This window comes from Gymnoscopelus microlampas (assembly GCF_963454915.1).
Source record: "Gymnoscopelus microlampas genome assembly, chromosome: 9".
Lineage (NCBI taxonomy): Eukaryota > Metazoa > Chordata > Actinopteri > Myctophiformes > Myctophidae > Gymnoscopelus > Gymnoscopelus microlampas.
Genome location: NC_139946.1, coordinates 20,024,905 through 20,042,621, shown reverse-complemented (window position 1 = coordinate 20,042,621; position 17,717 = coordinate 20,024,905). Strand labels below are relative to the sequence as shown.

The 17,717-nt window shown below is 41.2% G+C and overlaps 2 protein-coding genes across 5 annotated transcripts in view; one reads left to right on the top strand and one right to left on the bottom strand.

Annotated features, from left to right (window-relative positions):
- The window catches only part of psmd1 (proteasome 26S subunit, non-ATPase 1), a 53,779-nt gene that overhangs the window by 11,139 nt on the left and 24,923 nt on the right, over positions 1 to 17,717 (top strand). The gene's annotated exons all lie outside the window — the stretch shown is intronic.
- On the bottom strand, positions 3,407 to 12,677 carry htr2b (5-hydroxytryptamine (serotonin) receptor 2B, G protein-coupled). 3 transcript variants are annotated; one of them, XM_084066894.1, is made up of 4 exons: positions 12,262 to 12,677; positions 11,080 to 11,717; positions 6,637 to 6,837; positions 3,407 to 5,118 (listed from the first exon to the last, which is right to left on the bottom strand). In XM_084066894.1, the coding sequence occupies exons 2-4, from the start codon at positions 11,339 to 11,341 to the stop codon at positions 4,160 to 4,162; spliced, it is 1,422 nt and encodes a 473-aa protein (XP_083923020.1). In that variant the 5' UTR covers positions 11,342 to 11,717; positions 12,262 to 12,677; the 3' UTR covers positions 3,407 to 4,159. The 3 variants fall into 3 exon arrangements, with proteins under 3 accessions (XP_083923020.1, XP_083923022.1, XP_083923021.1); XM_084066896.1 differs by having other exon boundaries at positions 11,080 to 11,511; XM_084066895.1 differs by lacking the exon at positions 12,262 to 12,677 and having other exon boundaries at positions 11,080 to 11,850.

Genomic DNA, 17,717 nt, shown 5'->3' with positions numbered 1-17,717 from the left:
TCGGTTCATTTGTTTCCTGTAATATAGAAGGCATAAGGTTAACCGTGGGATTAGGAATAGAGCAATGGTTCTCAGCCTATTTTGAGCTATGTACCACTAGCATATTTCAGTTAAATAATGACTAAAGGCTTGATGTAATTAGTTCTGCATAGCGTCGTGCAACTAAATCAAGCCCTTAACAGCCATTATTTAATTTCAAGTTTTTCACCCCACACCACGCCACCCAACACGACAGTGGTGCCCAGGTTGATTCTTAGTCAGTGGTGGTCCCTGGTTTACAATCAGTTGAAAACCCCTGGTGTAGTTGGTTAAACAAGACAGGGTTTAACTCTTTCACTGCTAGACTTATTTCTGGCTGTGTGCACCCACTGCCAGCGATCTTTCAATTTTCTTACCTTTTGAAGTAGTCACAGAATATTTATCTCCAGTATGATCGATCCCCTGATGGTTGCTAATCACAGAGGGTTTCACTGTGCTTCCGAGAAAAAAAAATTTCATTGCGACCTCCCGTTCGCTTTTATACGCTTTTGAAAATGGCATGTCTCGGACAAAAATACATAGTAAAACAAAAAGCACACAGTAATAAGTTAACCATGAAGTGAATGGAGCAGTACATCTTTGGATCACGTTATCTCTGGTTCTGTGTGAAAAAACTAAAATTATTATTTTTTTCTTCAAAAAGTTGTCATAAGTCGTTCTTGGCAGCCAGGGCGTTATGACGATGTCTCGTCATAAGTTGTTCTTGGTATTGAGAGAGTTAATGACTGCATGGCTCCCATGCCGATTTTGGACTTCCTGTGGCCAGCATGTGACGCCAGTCATCTATGATATCTATTGACATAGGTATATAACTCCACATTTGGGGAAGGTTTAGCCGGATCCGAACCCCATTTACTTGTATAAAACATGTGAAAAGGAGCGTGGATCTGGATGTACTTCCTTGGTCTACTGGTCTTTGGCCTACTGATGCCACAAGACATTTGATGCTGATCACTCTGTTGGTTTGCAACAATAGTGCCAGACATACACATGCAGATCCCCTTATATAATAGACAGCTTGCCTCCTACAGAGGCATACCGTGAAAACATTGTTTAAAAGTCTGTGAAATTAGTCGCTGCGCACATACCTGATTTACACGCTGTACCTGACTTACACACTGTAAAGGTGCGAATAGACAAGTCTGTGTGATTTCCTCATCACCTTGTCTTAAACACAATGGTGAAAGCCCACTTGACCAAAAGAAGAAAGTACAGGGTTAAAATTAAATGGAATTTATTAAATTACAATGTTGAGTCTAGTAGAACATTTTTGTCATTTTACTGAACTACTTTATCTTGGTTTACTAAGATGCAAGATCCTTTTCCTGTCTCAAAAGTTGCCGAACCACCCTCAGATCACCCTCATATGTCTAGTAATTTGCCCCGTGTGTTTTTGGTAATTATGTTGAAGAATTATGTGGAATTTCTAAAGAGGGATATATAAAACCCTTTAAAAGCATTCATGCACACACCCCATTGCACTAGCTCTTGAGGGGCCACACATCTCTTATGTTGGCATGTTGCTTAATTTTAAGAAACTTTTTTATAAATGAAATTATTTGAACACCCCCCCCCCAGAAATAATGACTTAATGCTATTTCTGCTCTGTTCAGCTTCATAAGCACGACTGAAAGCCAATAGCAGCGTTAAATCTTTAACAAGAGCCTTTTCGCCAAGCTGGCGTTTACAAGTTTGGTGATGCACAACTTATTAGTGTTGCACAAAGTGGTCACAATCCTGTGACCTGAAACATAACAAACATTGCACTGCATACAGTTGAATTTAGATGCTCTTGATGTTTAGCGGTCACGGTGACTTCCTGGTGTTCCTGTAAGCGCTGCCTCTTTGCGAGAGGACCGACAGATGGGGCCTTCTTGTCTGTCTCAACTGCACATTTTTCTTTTCTCTGTATTTATGGGGGGTCATCACTCATACACAGACGTGAATTTACTCATCAGGCGAGCAGAGAAGCGTTAAACAGAGCAGCCTTGCCAAGCAAGGCGAACACCCGGGCGTCCATTTTAAGCCCAAAAAAGGCTATGTGATATTCCTCATGATCAATTGGCCCGCTAGATAAACCCTCTGTAAATCCTTCCTGTGTTTACAAAGACTCCTGAACGGCAACAATTCAGCTGCGCTCCCCTCGCTTCCAGTTCACACCCTAATGGCTCCAAGGACACGGCCTCCTTCACTCAAGGGGGGAAAATAATGACTATTTCTTAAATGGGCCTGAGCTCCAATTTCTGTCTTTTCTGGTCAGACTACATTTGCAAAGCTGTTTGATCAACAATACTTGATTGATTTAATAAAAGTAGTTTTACGGTAAGATGCTTTTCTCCAAAGTTGGTATTTCAAGTCCTTCATTTACATGATTCTCCTTAAAAAAGATTTTTTTTTAAATTACCACACTGACTATATATATATATATATATATATATATATATATATATATATATATATATATATATATATATATATATATATAATATATATATATATACACGCACGCACACGCACATAGAAACGGATGGCCCCAGCATACTAGCATGGCACAGTCATTCCCAGCTGCAAGATTCCCATCCAAATGATATATTTAGATTGACTATAACAAAACTTAACATTTGTTTAGTATATTTGTTGCCCTGTCTGTCCTTAACATATTTAGCTCTCTAGTGTGCAGTATAATGATGGCAATTGATAACTTTACAATGCTAAGATACATAAAGACAGACTGATAGCATCACTGGTGAGGTATCTATGCCCTTCATGTACCCTGCTGGCCCATTTGTATCCGTAGGCTAAGGCTGTGTTTGGTGGTTTGCCCATTTGTATGACCACTAATTAAATAGATTATGACATGTGCTTGCTCTGTTGTGTTGAATCGTTGCAGCCAAGTTGTTTTTTCATTAAGCTTCAGAAGCTGTAGTAGTGTGGTTTATGGTGTGTTTATTCAGCTCTCCTGGGGCAGCCTGCTTTGTCCTAGTGATTCCCCGTTCACCAAAGAGACAAAGATAATGCCTCGATAAAAGTGAAATAGTATAGTCAGGAACATAATAAGAAAAGGGCTCAAACTAGAGGTGCAACAGTTCATTGAAATCAATTATATAAAATTGATAATTTAAGCTTCTATTTTAAGGAGCTAAAGGCACATTTAAGCAACAATACATGAGAGATAGTATTTTACTGTGTGTGCCGTAGCTCAGCACGCCAGTGTCGACCAGTTTTATGATTAGAAAACATGACTACTGTGATAACGGTGACTGGCACCATTGCTACAGTAGCTTACAGGTAAGGTAAATAAGGTGGATGCTTTCAGAGCACTATATTTTTACACTTTCAACCAATCACAGTATGATGTCAGAAACTTCTCCATGTACATTTTATTGAGCATGTTCAGCAAAGCTTTGGATTTCTTGCATTATTAGTATTTCTCTTTCAACAACTTTTAAAAAACCCCAATCATTGACATTCCAAAACTACACAGTGCAGTAAGTCTGTAATACACATACAAAAACACCTTCCGAAAAACTTGCAGTAACAATGGGTAATATCATTTTGAGAGTGCAATGCATCAAGAATGTTGTAGAAGAGATTTGAAAAGGTCATGGGAGTGTGTATCCTCCCTAGTTATGTAGCCTACTGTAAGCATATCATCTGAAATAGTCCATAGCAGGTTCAAATAGCCCAAGGTGACAGGATTAGAATTGAAATACACAGAGAATTTCCAGACTGTCATACCTCTCCATTCCTTGCGTTTTTGTCTGGCAGTGTCCTTAAAGACGATCCGTTCTGAGCCATGTGGGATTTGACGTATATTGCGAATATCCTCCTTCTGCAGAATGTTTGTGTTAATGACGTTAATGTTCTGCAAGTTAGAGTTATAGTTTGAAAACCTGCTTGTGGTCTCTGCCATTTATTTTGCTTCCACTTCAGACGTGGAGCTCACTGTGTTTCCTCTTAGTGCACCGCAAACATAACCCACAGAAGGGATCGTCAGTGTCTCAACGTAAAATGGCCTGTGTCACCTCCTTTCAAGGGATGTTACATTTCCATTGCACTCCAATGTGTCGCTGATTTGTTTCAGGCTCTCCCTTGCTGAAGGGAATGCATTAAGTCAGCTCTATACGTAACTCACATGTTCCTCATGCTTACAGTCCTCATTCTCTGTTAGAAGCAGTGTGTCCAACACAACAGTGCTTGAGGACTGTGTAGGCGCTTGTCTGCGCCTCAGAGGGCTTTGGTAGCTCACCGCTCCGATTCCGTTTTTCATTCCCCGCTTCATGAACAGTTTTGAGTTCTCTGCCATTGAGGAGCGGAAGGAAATCTTTGTTAGGTTTCGTCCTCCGTGCTGCACCCTCGTGTGCCTTCCCTCTCCATTACTGGCATGTCCGCTATAATTACAGGTCATATAGCGAGTGAACGCTTCACGGAACGTCCTGTTGAACAGGGTGTAGACCAGGGGGTTGATGCCCGATGACACGTAGCCCACCCATACAAATATCTCCATTAAACGAGCAATCACATCATTGTCACAGCTAGCACACAGCACAGAGGTGATGTTGGTAATGAAGAAGGGGCACCACATGATCACAAACAGGAGAAAGACGATGCCCAGCACTTTGGATGCACGCTGTTCATTACTGAGGTTCTGCATGGACTTCTTGCCTATAGTGGACATCCGCCGAAAAGGCATGTCATCCCCTGTGAAGGGCTGCATTGTGGCTGAATTTGCATTTCCTGGCGATCTGATAAATCGGCCATCTGGCAGCGTCAGTTTCTCATCCGGTGGCATGGATGCAGTCTGTTCCCTTTGGAAGACCGTGGAGACTGTCGGTCGAGTGAAGCGTTGACTCACCCTTGACTTGAGCAAGTAGACCTTTTTGCGCAGCACCTGAATGGTTAGCAGATAGATGACCATCATGATGGTCAAAGGGACGAAGAAGGCCGCCATGGAGCCAAACATGATGAACTCACGGAAGCTGTCAGTTCTCAGCAGGCAGGTATGGTTGCTGTTGAAGGTGATGTTGTTGGGAAGATGGTAGTTCTTCAGCCCCTTTATGGGAATGGGAAGTGCTATACCTGAATATGAGAAAGTGGAAAATTATTAGTATTGCCAAATTATTTTATTTTCATTAAATTGAAGAAGATAGTGGCTCTGTTAGCTTTGGCTAGATTTATATGGTGTTAATGCCCAGTCTCCTTATTAGCTTATCACTCCTAGTGTTTTTTTTTGTCCTTCTTTGCTCAAACAAAAGTTTCCATATTTGGCATTTCAATTTAAGTGACTGGAATCTATAATTGCATAAAGATTTCAAACTTGTATGTCATAAGGCTGAGATGTCAGAGAGAGAAAGGATTCGGTTCCAGAATAAATCCAAACACAAAACTGATTATCTGTGACCTGCTGTGATCATCCTGTCACTGATCAATGTGCAGAAGAAGGACTCTATTCTAAGTGCTTCGCTCCCTCCCGCCACTGCATCCAATCATCTGGTTTTACTCAGAGTCAAGTTCAAATCATACCAGGCTAAAAGGGCCCATTGACAAGAGGCTCTGCTTTTCTGACAGCTCTGAGTACTATATGATTCTCCATTAATGCCGGGGTGAATCTAGCCAAAATTTCACACCACAATCTATGAAACTTACTGGCCAGAGAACCAGCCTGCGCTGTTAATGAGCTCAAGAGTCTCTTAACTAAATTTCCTACTGGGAAGCTAATATGGTTTGCAGATTTGTACAGATCTCAACCAGCAAAACGGTCTGCTTATGCAAGGGTTCATTGGCAAGTCATGAATAGTAGCATATTGCAGTGTTGGACAATATATGAAATTGTATATAAAAATGTAAAAATATAATTCCATTCGTAAATCAGTTGATTACATTTGATCATTTCTATATTTTCTATTATTCGGATCAAGGATTAACCACTTAAGCCAATTGTCATACAATAAACAGCGGATTACTGATCTAGCTAAAAAACGGTTGCCCGGTCTACAAGCTCACAATCGTCCATTTTTTTCTTTTTTTCAATGTCTGTTCTTCAACTCTTAATTATTTTTTTTAAATTACATTTGTATTTTATTTTTTATTTTGGAACCATTTTCTAAACCCATGAGTATTTCTACGTTTTGAGCCAAATTAATCATTTTTATATTGGGGTCAAACGTTAACATTAGTCAGCTGTTGATAGCGTGACTTTTATCGTGGGCTATTTACTCTACAGGCACTTTTGATGTGATGGACAAAAATATGTCCTGTCCGGTGGTTTTCTGAAGCCTAGTCTCTAGGGTTGTTCACACAAGCTGTCCCACAGGACCGCTTCATTGACATCTCTGTGAATGTTCTGGTGTGTTAACCATTGAAGCCAGTGCTGTGTATATAGCACCTACTTTTATTGCGTCCGGCTTTTATTTCTGACTCTATAAACCAGGTCTGCTGTGGCTCATGTGTCAAGAAATCAAACAGACTGTCCCTCACAAAATGAAATGTTATCAAACTGGCCACCTATGAACTTGAAGGGCAAAGGAGAGACATGTGGTGGGGTGGCTAGCAATGATTTGCTTAGTGTTGAAAGATGATCTGAAATGACATGCTCACCGATGGATATGAGCCACACCAGGGCACACTTTGCCAAGGCTTTGGCCCTGGATTTGTACTGGCTGTGCTGGATGGGCTTCTTGATGGCAATGTAGCGGTCCAGTGAGATGGCGCAAAGATGCATGATGGATGCCGTGGAGAACAGCACATCCAGGAAGAGCCAGATAGGGCAGAGGAACTCTGGAAGAGGCCACCCAGAATCTGAGAAAAGGATAAGAGGGGATTATATGACAATAACAATCCAGTCTTTATAGCTTACGTGAAGAAATTATTTTTCATTTATTTTAAATCTCTTAGAGCGGACGGTCCATTTCTGATTTAACTTTGATGCACCTATGTCCTCAGTATACCCCATTTTCTCTCCAAACTTCTCGCACATCCCAGTTGGGGGATGTGCCACAGTGTCCACAGAATGGAAGTAGCGCTCATGTAAAGATTGGTGTTTGTTTATCTCAGTGAGGAATGGATGTACTGGAAGAAAGAGGAGTTCTCTGATGACTGTTTATGGAGCTAAAAGCTCTTTATGTAGATGTGCATAAGACCATGCTCAACAGAAGTGTTTATTTTTGGTTCCAGGCATGAAATTGGCAAGTAATTGGTCTGGTTTGTGTCCCGACCCATTAACGTTGCAAAAGACTCCATTGTCGGAAATACTGCTTTACATAATATTCTGTTGTGTTATGTTTTTCCTAAGTGCTACTTGTAATGGCACTAGGCTGAATGGAAGCCTGTCGAGGTGAATTAGTTTTAATATGAAAGGATCCCGTATTGCTATTTTAATGTTGCTCGTTGGAGGAATGATTCATCTTTATTAGAAATAAATGTGGATAACATTATTCAAAGAACAACATAAATGGTAATTGTATTTTTTATTTATTCAAATGCATCCACTCCACAGTTTTTTGTATGTAACAAACCAAGCATTTGAGTACAAATATGTTGTATTGGTTAAGGGTGTAATATAAAAAATATGTATATACAGTTTCTTTATATATTATGAGACAACAATTTATAAGTCGCATACTGGTTTGAACTAGAAACCACATTGACAAGATTGTTTAATTTAAATTGGATGTTTGATATTGAACTATATCGTTGGTACAGTTATTTGTTACTGCATGAAGAAAATTCCTTGTCCCAGCTTATTGATATTCCACCAAGGGCCGCTGATGTCTGTCAAAGTTATCCTTTTTTTGTGTGTTTTTGTTTGTTTTTTATGCCATCGATTGAGCTCACCCCTTTACTGGATTTTTTGGGGGGTTTTCATAGCGTCTCTACTCTCCCAAATAATTGTTTCAATCTGTTTTTCGGGGCATGCCCTCATGTCCCGAAAATGGTCTTTGATTTTTTTCCGTCCTTTTGAAATGGAACATTGATGATAGCTTCTGCGGTAAGAGTTCACAAGCCTGCAGCTCCCATCTCGGGGAAGATTAGACGGATAAAAGCACTAAATTGTTATTTTCCAGTTTGAGGATTTGGTCTGTGAACATGGTGCTAAGATGACTCTTCTTAAAATGGGAGCTCTCTGAAACAGATGGGGCTGATCTCATTAGCAGAACAGACCAATAATGTTTTATTGTACACCTGTTGGTTCAGGGCCCTGGCAGTGGTGACACTCTGCCAATTTCTTTAAGCTAACCTTGGATTAGGTGGTACAGAAAATGTTACCTCACTGCTATGTTATGGGTTTAGATGTGCCAAGCCTTAAATGCATCAAAACAATTTATTTTACTTAGTCCTCAATATAAACACTTAGTGGATAAATTAACGTTGCTTTATAAATCTAGAACCAATCGTCAAATGCATCAAAACTATTTATTTTACATGGTTCTCAATATAAACATTTAGTAGACCAAGTAGTGGTGCTTTACAATCATTCAAAACTGGAAATGCACTCAGAGAGATGTTACACTTGTGCTATGTATAAGCATAGGGATAATATTTAATGGTGTACTGTGACCTTTGACTGTGGGGAAGCGGGGGAATAAATAAAATAATAGAACTGGCCCTACCTCGTTACGCTACCCCAAACTCATCTACCAAGTTTGATCCAAATCAAATTAAAGCCGTCTCTTTGACAGACAAACAAGACGGACACCTGCGATTACAATAAACCCACTCCGCTGGGTGTGGGCCCCGTGGGAGTAATGGTTCTTAAACACCTAAACTCTTTTTACTAAGCCGTTTCTTAGATATCCTTTTTGTTTTACATTATAGCCCTCTCTGCTCTGTGTGGGTGTGTAATTCTTCTTTAACACCCAAATTCTTTTCAACAAGCAGTTTCTTTGATTTACTTTACCCCCCCCCGCCCCCTTTTTTTTTGTTACACGTTCTAGCGCTAGACAGAAACCACCTTTAAACAGTGGAACCATTTAAATGTTCAAGGTGTTGCCTATAAGCTTTGAATTCATCTGTCGAGCAGATGTGGACAAAAACCTAGAGTGGCTCACACTTGGTCTCAACAGAATGAAACTCCTTTATTCATGAATATTGAATGCTCTAACTCCTCTGCAGTCTCTGCAGTGCATTTAGCCTAGTACATGTTTTTGCCAGCCTGATATCGCTGTTGCTGATGTATTGGTGTTTAGCGAGGCGTAGTTGCCTGACCTTTAAGGGTGCCAACTTTGAGGTTCTGATAAAAGTGATTTGCAGCTGGACTTATAAACACCAACCCTCGTTCTGGCTGCTTCAATGGATACACTGCTGTCTCTACACAGAGCCTGATGTGGTCGTCCATGTGGAGTGACTCTACAGCCTCAGCGTGAAGTACTAAACTCTGTTTGTGTGTGCTTATGTCCTCATGGTCTTTCTCACTACTCTTGCTGTGGTGCTGTTATACTGTAGACAGCAATTCCAAGATGAGAGGTAGTTAGCAGGTTCCATATTATACGTCTAAAAGGGCACAGTGAGATTCCCTCTTCAAAATGAAAGCTGGAATACGGCTTTCCTACCATTTAAAGCCTGAAGCCATTGGCATTAAATAGCATTTAATTCTACTAAATGACAGCTCCACTGTTTTGTTTATGGTGAAAGAATGATTTCTCTATTTCTTTGAGTACTGACGATTATAAATAGAACAGCAGATGCTGTCAATTTATGTAAAGTTCTATCCTGAAATAATTGTACAGCATCACTTGCACTGTCATCTACTGGAGACAGTTTGACAGTTAACTCTTATTTTGAATCTGGACATTAAGACCCTTACATGGATTATAGGGTGACTAGCTGAATGTAAAGACACTGCCTTGTTTATGCCCTTTCTCACATAACTTTTGCTCTGACAGAGTGCATTAGATTCAGTGTAAAGTAATCGCATGCTCCCATGGGTAATTTAAGCCATGTGCAATTTCCCCCGTGTGCATGCCCTAAGGTTCTTGTGCAAAAAAGGTTTGTTCAGTTCTCTTAAGAAGCGTGGCTGGATCTTGTGTTCCTGCCACACATTGGGAGAGGAGCAGTATACTTTGTCTGGGGGGCATTTAAGTCCATTCCCTTACAGAATTCAGGTATCTGCCAAACTTGCTTCAGTGTAAAAGCACTTGACCTTATTACTACCTCAACAGAGGGAAGGCTAATGGCCAGTTCTTACACAGTCCTATCAATAACACTTGAAATCAAAGGAAAGTGTTTTTAGTTGCCTTTCTTTCCCCCCTAAAGTGAACAAATTACACAGCTTAGATTTTGGGCCTTTACAGTAAACCTAACAACAACAAGACTGAAGAGTTGTGGCTGTCAAAACCTGATGCCAGTTGGGTCTAGCTGTGTCCCTGCCGTAATCGGACTGCCAGAGGAAGTAGCCTGTTTATGGTCCACTATCTCTTGTTATTTTTCATCTGCTGTAATTTGTTTAGAGAACAAACGCGGTCGCATCCAGCTTTGTTCACGCTATTTAGAATTTCTATCTGAGAGCCTATTTTTGCTATCTGCATTAGATGGGCTGATGAGCAATGAAATGAAGTCTATCCTATTTGAAAATTAATCAGCTTGTTTAAAATGTTTGCTTTCCTGTCCACATGTACTGGGAATGGTGCATTAAGGCATTTGTTTGGGCTTGTGCTCATAGCAGCTATAATCTCCATTGGGAGAAAAGGTGCCCAGATTGCATAACTAAGGCCAACTCATTTTTGACACATTTAGTAATATGTATAACTGTGCAGCGGACACACTACCGTAGTAAGTAGTTTACTCTCTTTAAATGCATTTCTTTGCTGTGAACATTTATACCTGCATGGCTCATGATCATGGACGCCGAGAGCAGAATCGGAAAAGATGAATTTAGTGATTGATGGCGAACTATAGTAGCGCGTTGCACTCCTTCAAGTTATGACTATGTCTTATGTCCATTGGACGGCAAAGGTACCATGGCCTGTCCTCCATGGTAACTTACTATAGAGGACAGTGACCAGGGCAATGGGCATCACCAGGAGCCCCACCATGGTAACTTACTATAGAGGACAGTGACCAAGGCAATGGGCATCACCAGGAGTCCCACCAGCAGGTCTGCAACAGCCAAAGACATCAGGAAGTAGTTGGTGGCGTTCTGCAGCCTCCTCTCCAGTGACACAGCAAGGATGACCAGGATGTTGCCTCCAATGGTCGGGATGATAACCATGATGATGAGTAGGGCCGCCCATTGCAACTGCATACCAGCCCCCTCTGCAGGTCCCGAGCAGTTGGGTGCCAGAGGAGCTGCCACTGGCTGGGACATGCTGCTGCACAGGGTGAGGAGGACGACGACACGGCGGGCCTTGGCGACAGTCGGTCTCTGCTCTGACTGCCTCCAGAGACGTGGTCAGCATGGTCACTGGGTCCCGCGGGCAGGAGCACGGGAGCCAGGGCAGGGGACCGCTCGGGGCCAATGCACAGGGTGCCAAATCCCTGATGAATAAAAACGGGGGATTTCTGTTGATTGCTTAAAGATCCACTGCTTTTAAACAATGACCCCAGGATAAGTAGGGCTTCCTCCGAACCAGACAATAATCCAGGCTTTAATTCCACAGCAAAGAGAGATCACTGCTCACACATCCAGGCAATTCCAGGCTATGTTCATCAGATGACTTTTACACTCCAGAGTTTAAACAGTTCTGTTAAAGAAAGCACAGTGAAACAGTGTCATCTCCTTTCAATTGCTTAATTTTTTTTCTGAGTGTGATGTCCCAATGGTGAGTGACATTGATTATGGCAAATGACAAAGGATTTTCCTGTACAGTCATTATCGGGTCCAGGCCACAGTGAAGGTAATTAACGAAGGAAGTGGCTATTAGCTGTAATCACAGCTTGCTAGTTGTTCTGTACATTGCTGTATTGATGCATATTCTAGAATTAGGCATTCAGATATTGTGTAGAGAAGTACTGAAAATGTTATCTTTTAAATAAAGTGGGAGGTGGGGAGGATTAATTAATTGAAATTAAGAATTTGAAATATTGTATTTGTATTTTGCTTTGTGCTATTGCATGTCATAAAATGTTCGTTGTTTTTTATTTTTTACAGTAAATCAGGGACATCAACTAAAGACTGTCCAATAAGACTTTTTTTTTGTAAATGGAAAAATAAGTGGCACATCTATCCATTCATGATTATATGCAATTAGTCTAGATTTCATTTAATGTCTTGTGGTGGTTTCTTACCTTTTTATAAGTTCCTTTGTTGCTCTTCAACGGTAGAAAGGCGATCACAGAGCCGCTACATCCTTACATCCAAACGAAGGCAAACAGGGCTTTGTGCGTTAAGAGAACTGCGCACCTCCAAATGTGCTTAAATCCTCAAGCTCCTCACAGAATGTTATCATTTTCTTTTTTTTTCCTGTTTTGAAATATTTACACCCTGCCCAAATATGAGCATATCACATAATTCCCTCCCTGAGAGGAGGAAAAGCTTAATACTGTCCCAGTAGTATTTAGCTATCCATGATGTGGAAGTTCTTTTGTTCCCTCCTGTTGGAAGAAATCCCAGTCTTAATTCGCATCGTCTACTGTGATCACAGGTTTAAAAGTTTCAGATGTTCTGTCTGGCCCTGTTTCTCTTTCATTCCTGCTCCCTGCCTCTCTCGTTCACCATCTCTGATCATCTCTCTCTCTCTTGCTCACTCTCTGGCTCCACTCCGTCCTTCCCCCCTCTCTCTCCCTCCCTCCCCTCGTCTTGCATGAGTCTCTGCTCAGGAGAAAACAGATGAATGTCTCTGTGTTGGCCATACGCCAGTAGTTCTGGGAGGTAATTTCCTTCAACACAGCCGTCCTACTGTTTATATTTGTCACTTTCTGTTCTCCCTCTCCCCCAGAAGAGGCAATTGGGGGACTGTGTGTCTTTGTGCATTGGGGGTGCTCTGTAGCGAGGTGCTAGAAAAAGCTCACTGTCACCTTTTCAAGCCTTTTTGTTTTTACTCTGCTTGCATTCTCCAGCTGAGCAAAAAGGCAAAATCCAGTTAGCTTGGACATCAGTCATGTTTGAAATCTGATACATTTTTATGTTTATTCTTTTGCACTTGGCCATAACGGCAGTCATAATTTATGTATTCTATCCAGTGTGCACCCTCATTGTATGGGGCTTTTAAAATATATATAAAAACTAGGGGGTTGCAAAAAAGTGACCACTTAAGCCTGATTGCAAGAACACATGCGTTGTGAGCTTGATGATCAGCCATTTTTGAAAAAAGAAAATATTATTTTAAATCGCCAATGCCATGCCCAAAATAGGGAGCCCTACTTTTAAAGTGACTAATGTATAGTTGCAGAATTATCTAAAATCAGATTAATCTGCAAAAAGCTTTCAAAGGTGGAGGAGACCTGAATTTCTAAGTTAAATGCGACAGCCAGAGGGTGGCAATTGCCATCCCCTGTAACCCCATATGACGCCCCTGCTCATATGGAAGAGTTACTATAAGCGACAACGCTTCATAGACCATATTGTGTACCCCTATTCTTTTCATTACGCTGAACACATTACACTTTCTGTATGTTAAGCTCTAACGTAACCTGAGCACCTAAGATGCAATCTGGTTGGATGTTGGGGTTGTAAATATGTCAGAGCAGTGGGAGAGGGTGGTACGTTATGGGGGTCGCCAGATGAGGACCTCCCATGACAGGTGTTTCGTTGAACTGAGGGGCAGCAGTAACTTCAGAAGGCTCAACAGTAAATTCTGGTGTCACAAATCTGCCTGTACACTGACCGTTTTACCCGATACGTCCTCCTAATCCAGGTTAGGGGTCAAAGATGGCATTGTTTATGGGAGGAGTTATTTTATGGATTCCCTTTCTACCGCCTGATAGAGGGGTTGAACCAGAGCATCTCGAGTCTTGTGAGTTTCTCGTCAAATATCTGACCGATGGATCACTCGATTCAGCTCTTAATTTGTGACAGCTGGTGTCTTCGCCAACCTTCAAGCTAACTTGGACTGATAAACTTTTAATTACAGGAAAGTTCAGAGGTCAATCCCCTCCCCCCCAACCCCAACCCTCTCCTCATACCTTAGCGGAACACTTGAATGTTCCTGATCCTTTGACGTAAGGAGAGGCTGAGGGTGCACTGCGCTTTTCTGACATCTGCTAGCACTCTGCCGACATCTGCTCACCTCTGAACTGAACTGGTGTCGTGCAACACTACTCAAATTCAACACTCAAGTTCTTATTCCATGTACTTGCTGACTCTGAATTTCCAACCTTATTTGAAGACATGATAACTCTCATTTTCTCAGATAATCCCAAGGTTGCAACAATATATTTTTGTGAACCTTGTTTTATTTTGGTTTTCTTTACCCAAATCTCAGTACTTGACAGATTTAGGTTCCAAGGTTATTATAGTTTTGCATTCTTCCTTTTTTTAGTATCTAGTTTAATTTTTTTTTGTTAAAAGTTCAGTTAGTTTTAATTATGTGGGTTTTCTAGTTTATTGACTATAATAATCCTGGTTGTTTTTTTGAGTGAACCCATGTCACGCCTCTGCTTGTTGGATACAACATTATCCAGGTACTCTCCATGGCATGTTTGAGTGTAATGGACAGGAAGCCAGCTAATTAAATCTGCAATCTTGCAGTGGTTGTACATTACTAATTGCCTCTATCACATTTTCAGGTGGTAAAATGAATCTATAATTTATTTAGTTTTGCTGTACCCCCTGTTCCTTCCACTTAATTTTATGTGTGTGTTGCTTCCCAGACATACCGCCAACAGGCTTAGGAGACAAATGCAGAAGGATTGACAAAAAAACAACGTCTGGGTGCTTTTTTTTTTCGGATTCTGCTCTTGGTGTCCATGATATGAGGCACACACGTATAAATGTTAGGGCAAAATAAATCTTTAAAATGGAGTAAACTACTTGATACTGTAGCGTGTAGAATTTACTTTGTGTCTCTGTCGTCTTGAGTACATGATATCTACAGAAAACGTTAAATTGAAGACTCTATCATATTGCTTCAGTGCCTTTTCAAGCAAAGTAATAAACTAGGCATGGATTTTGTTTTTATCTGTGGTCCACCTTGTGGGAGACTGAGGATAATTTACCTTGCCTTTTCATTTTAAGGCTGAGAAAGCATGAGATGGAATTGTTCTGCCTGAAGCCAATTGTATCATTCCACTGGTCAACACATCATACATTTTGCTCCAAAGTCCAAACGACTTACCATTACAGATGGTCATTTTTTCGAGTGCTCTCTCAGATATATCTTGGATAGTCTTTAGCCTTTAGTAGTATAGGGTAAAGAACATTTAAAAACTTAAAGCCTGTGTTTTACCACAGGTCTGTCACTCTCTGTGCTTCAGAAGTTGGTCTTGATCCAAAAAAAGATTTGCAGATGTCATCCGAACACCAGAATAGCATCTTCTATCATGCCTCTTGTGTCAAATTGAAAGGTGATCCATATTCTCCCTCTGATTGCCATTTGCATTCAGATAAAGTCCTGCTGTCCCAGGGTTAGATGAGATGTTAAACCCAAGCGGACGGGTAGAGATTAGTCTCCGGGAGTGCTCTGCGGCATTAATGTAAGGGACTGCACCACGAGACTCCGGAGGCTTAGTTGAGTTATTTGTGTGTAAACCCTTTGGGCTTTATTGACACTCCCTTTGTGTTATGGACTCTGTCACGGACCTCCAAGGAGCTTAATTTAGTGTTTTCTTACATGTAGACGTTCCATTCAGATGAAGGGTTAAGCAAAATCCCTCCCATTTTGAACCCCTGCTTGTTTATGTTGAGGCAACGATGGTATTAAATGGATGTTAACAGAGACGAAAGAACTTGCAAATGTGGCTAGTTGACCTCCAGACTTATTAACAGTGCACTGCAGTCACAGTTCTTGAATACTTTATCTTATCAATTATGGCGAAGTGTTGTTGAAGTGCCCTTGGGTTTTCCCCTTAAATATCAACTATATAATGCATGTTTGTATTGTATTTTTTCATATTGCTGTGCAAATAAACTGAACTAAACAACTAGTAAAAGCAGGTACTCACACACATTTACAATGCACATTTTCATTAATATAAGGAAATAAATTACGTTTATGGTACAGTGAAGCATTTTGTTTCTCGGGGAGTTGGCACAGTAGTTGACATCTTAGTTGACTTGTGGCAAAGGACAGCCATGGATAGAGATTTGTGGTGTTTACTATGGCTTGCGTCTCGTCTCCGGACAAGAGTCTTTTTTTTATTGGTGGGATTGGTTTAACACCTACAGACTGTATCAGTGGCCATTTCGGGCTAAGCAAACGTTTCTGGGACATTTCAAAGGCACGTAAGTAATCTCCAGACTGAGCTCGGAAGTCATGCCCAGGCAATGTGGGTCTTATCATCACCACCTTTCACTACAGAACCATCAGATAACATGGCCAATATAATTCTTAAAGCTTACCTCACCCGGCCTTCTGGTTATCTACCCCGCCCGTGAGACATTACGAGGCTCAATGCAGTTGTAAATGTCCAACAACACTAACATTGCGCATATTGTAGTAATTTAGTTAAGGATTGACCTTTACATCACTTGTCGTGGAGAGGAAATCTCATCTGTGTCTTCTGCCACATTTTCCCCCATGTCTTATTGTCACATTCTTCTACCCATCATTGGATCTTGCGTTTTTCATTTAATTGAAATGAAGATATCAGTGCTGCCTGCTTGGATGTTTTTGTCTCACCATAGCGTGACTTGACTCCAGCATTAGCTTTAGCCACTCTGGGTTGGGGGGGGGTGGGGGGGTGTGCGTGTGTGTGTGTGTGAGAGTGAGTGAGACACATAACTGATTGCAGAGTGTTCAAGGGCAAACTAATGAGCAGCCTTTTTGTTTTCGCCTTGTGTTTTTCAGTCCCTCTTCAGGGGCTTTCATTCAGAATCCATTAAGTTCACTTCAAGCCTTACAAACAACACATACATATTACACAACACAACACATACTTTAGAACCTCTTTACTTTAGAACACAACTCTGGTGTTGTCGTCCGGAGGGTTGAGTTCCCCCTTTTGGGCAGTGTGAAGGGCAGTGTGAAGCCCACTCCCTCTGTCTGTGGTTCAACCCAGCATGAAGAAGGTTGGTGGATGCCGGTGGTGGTGGGGGGGATAATCACCTTGTGTAAATTGTTTAAGGAAACGGTCTTGACACAGCTGCCTGAGCTTGAGGTCGGGTCTGTCAAAGGTATTTGAAGAACACACAAGGATGTTTCTCAGGGTGAGATGATAGGTTTGACTGAAGCCAGGAAAATGTGATGGTGGGGAAGAGGAGCTGGCTCTGACATGGGAAACATAAGCTGGTACAGTGGTCCATATAGTATTAGAGGGGATGGCTAGAATGTTATTAATCTCAGGGACAGAGTTTTACTGCTTTGTTAATTCAAATAATGAGAAGCCACTCGGAAGGGAAATAACCATAGCCATTTCGTGGATGCTTTTATGCAAAAAGCACGCATTCCAGATGTATATCAATTAGTCACTCAGAATGGAAGTAATCATTGCCTTTTTTGGATGCTTTTATCCAAAACGCTCACTCAACATTAGTAGCAGTTATTAAGATGTTCTACCTACACTGCTATGCCAGCCACTACAGCAGGTTTGGGCAACCCTTTTGGACACAAGATCTACTTAAGCGTTTACAGAGGCTGGCAAGATCT

Bases quoted from the DNA above. Each gene is read 5' to 3' on its own strand.
- htr2b (XM_084066894.1), bottom strand. From the start codon at position 11,341: ATGTCCCAGCCAGTGGCAGCTCCTCTGGCACCCAACTGCTCGGGACCT. The intron at 6,838-11,079 runs GTAAGTTACCAT...TCCTTTTCTCAG, and splicing joins CTTGGTCACTGTCCTCTATA to ATTCTGGGTGGCCTCTTCCA. The intron at 5,119-6,636 runs GTGAGCATGTCA...TCTCATATTCAG, and splicing joins GGTGTGGCTCATATCCATCG to GTATAGCACTTCCCATTCCC.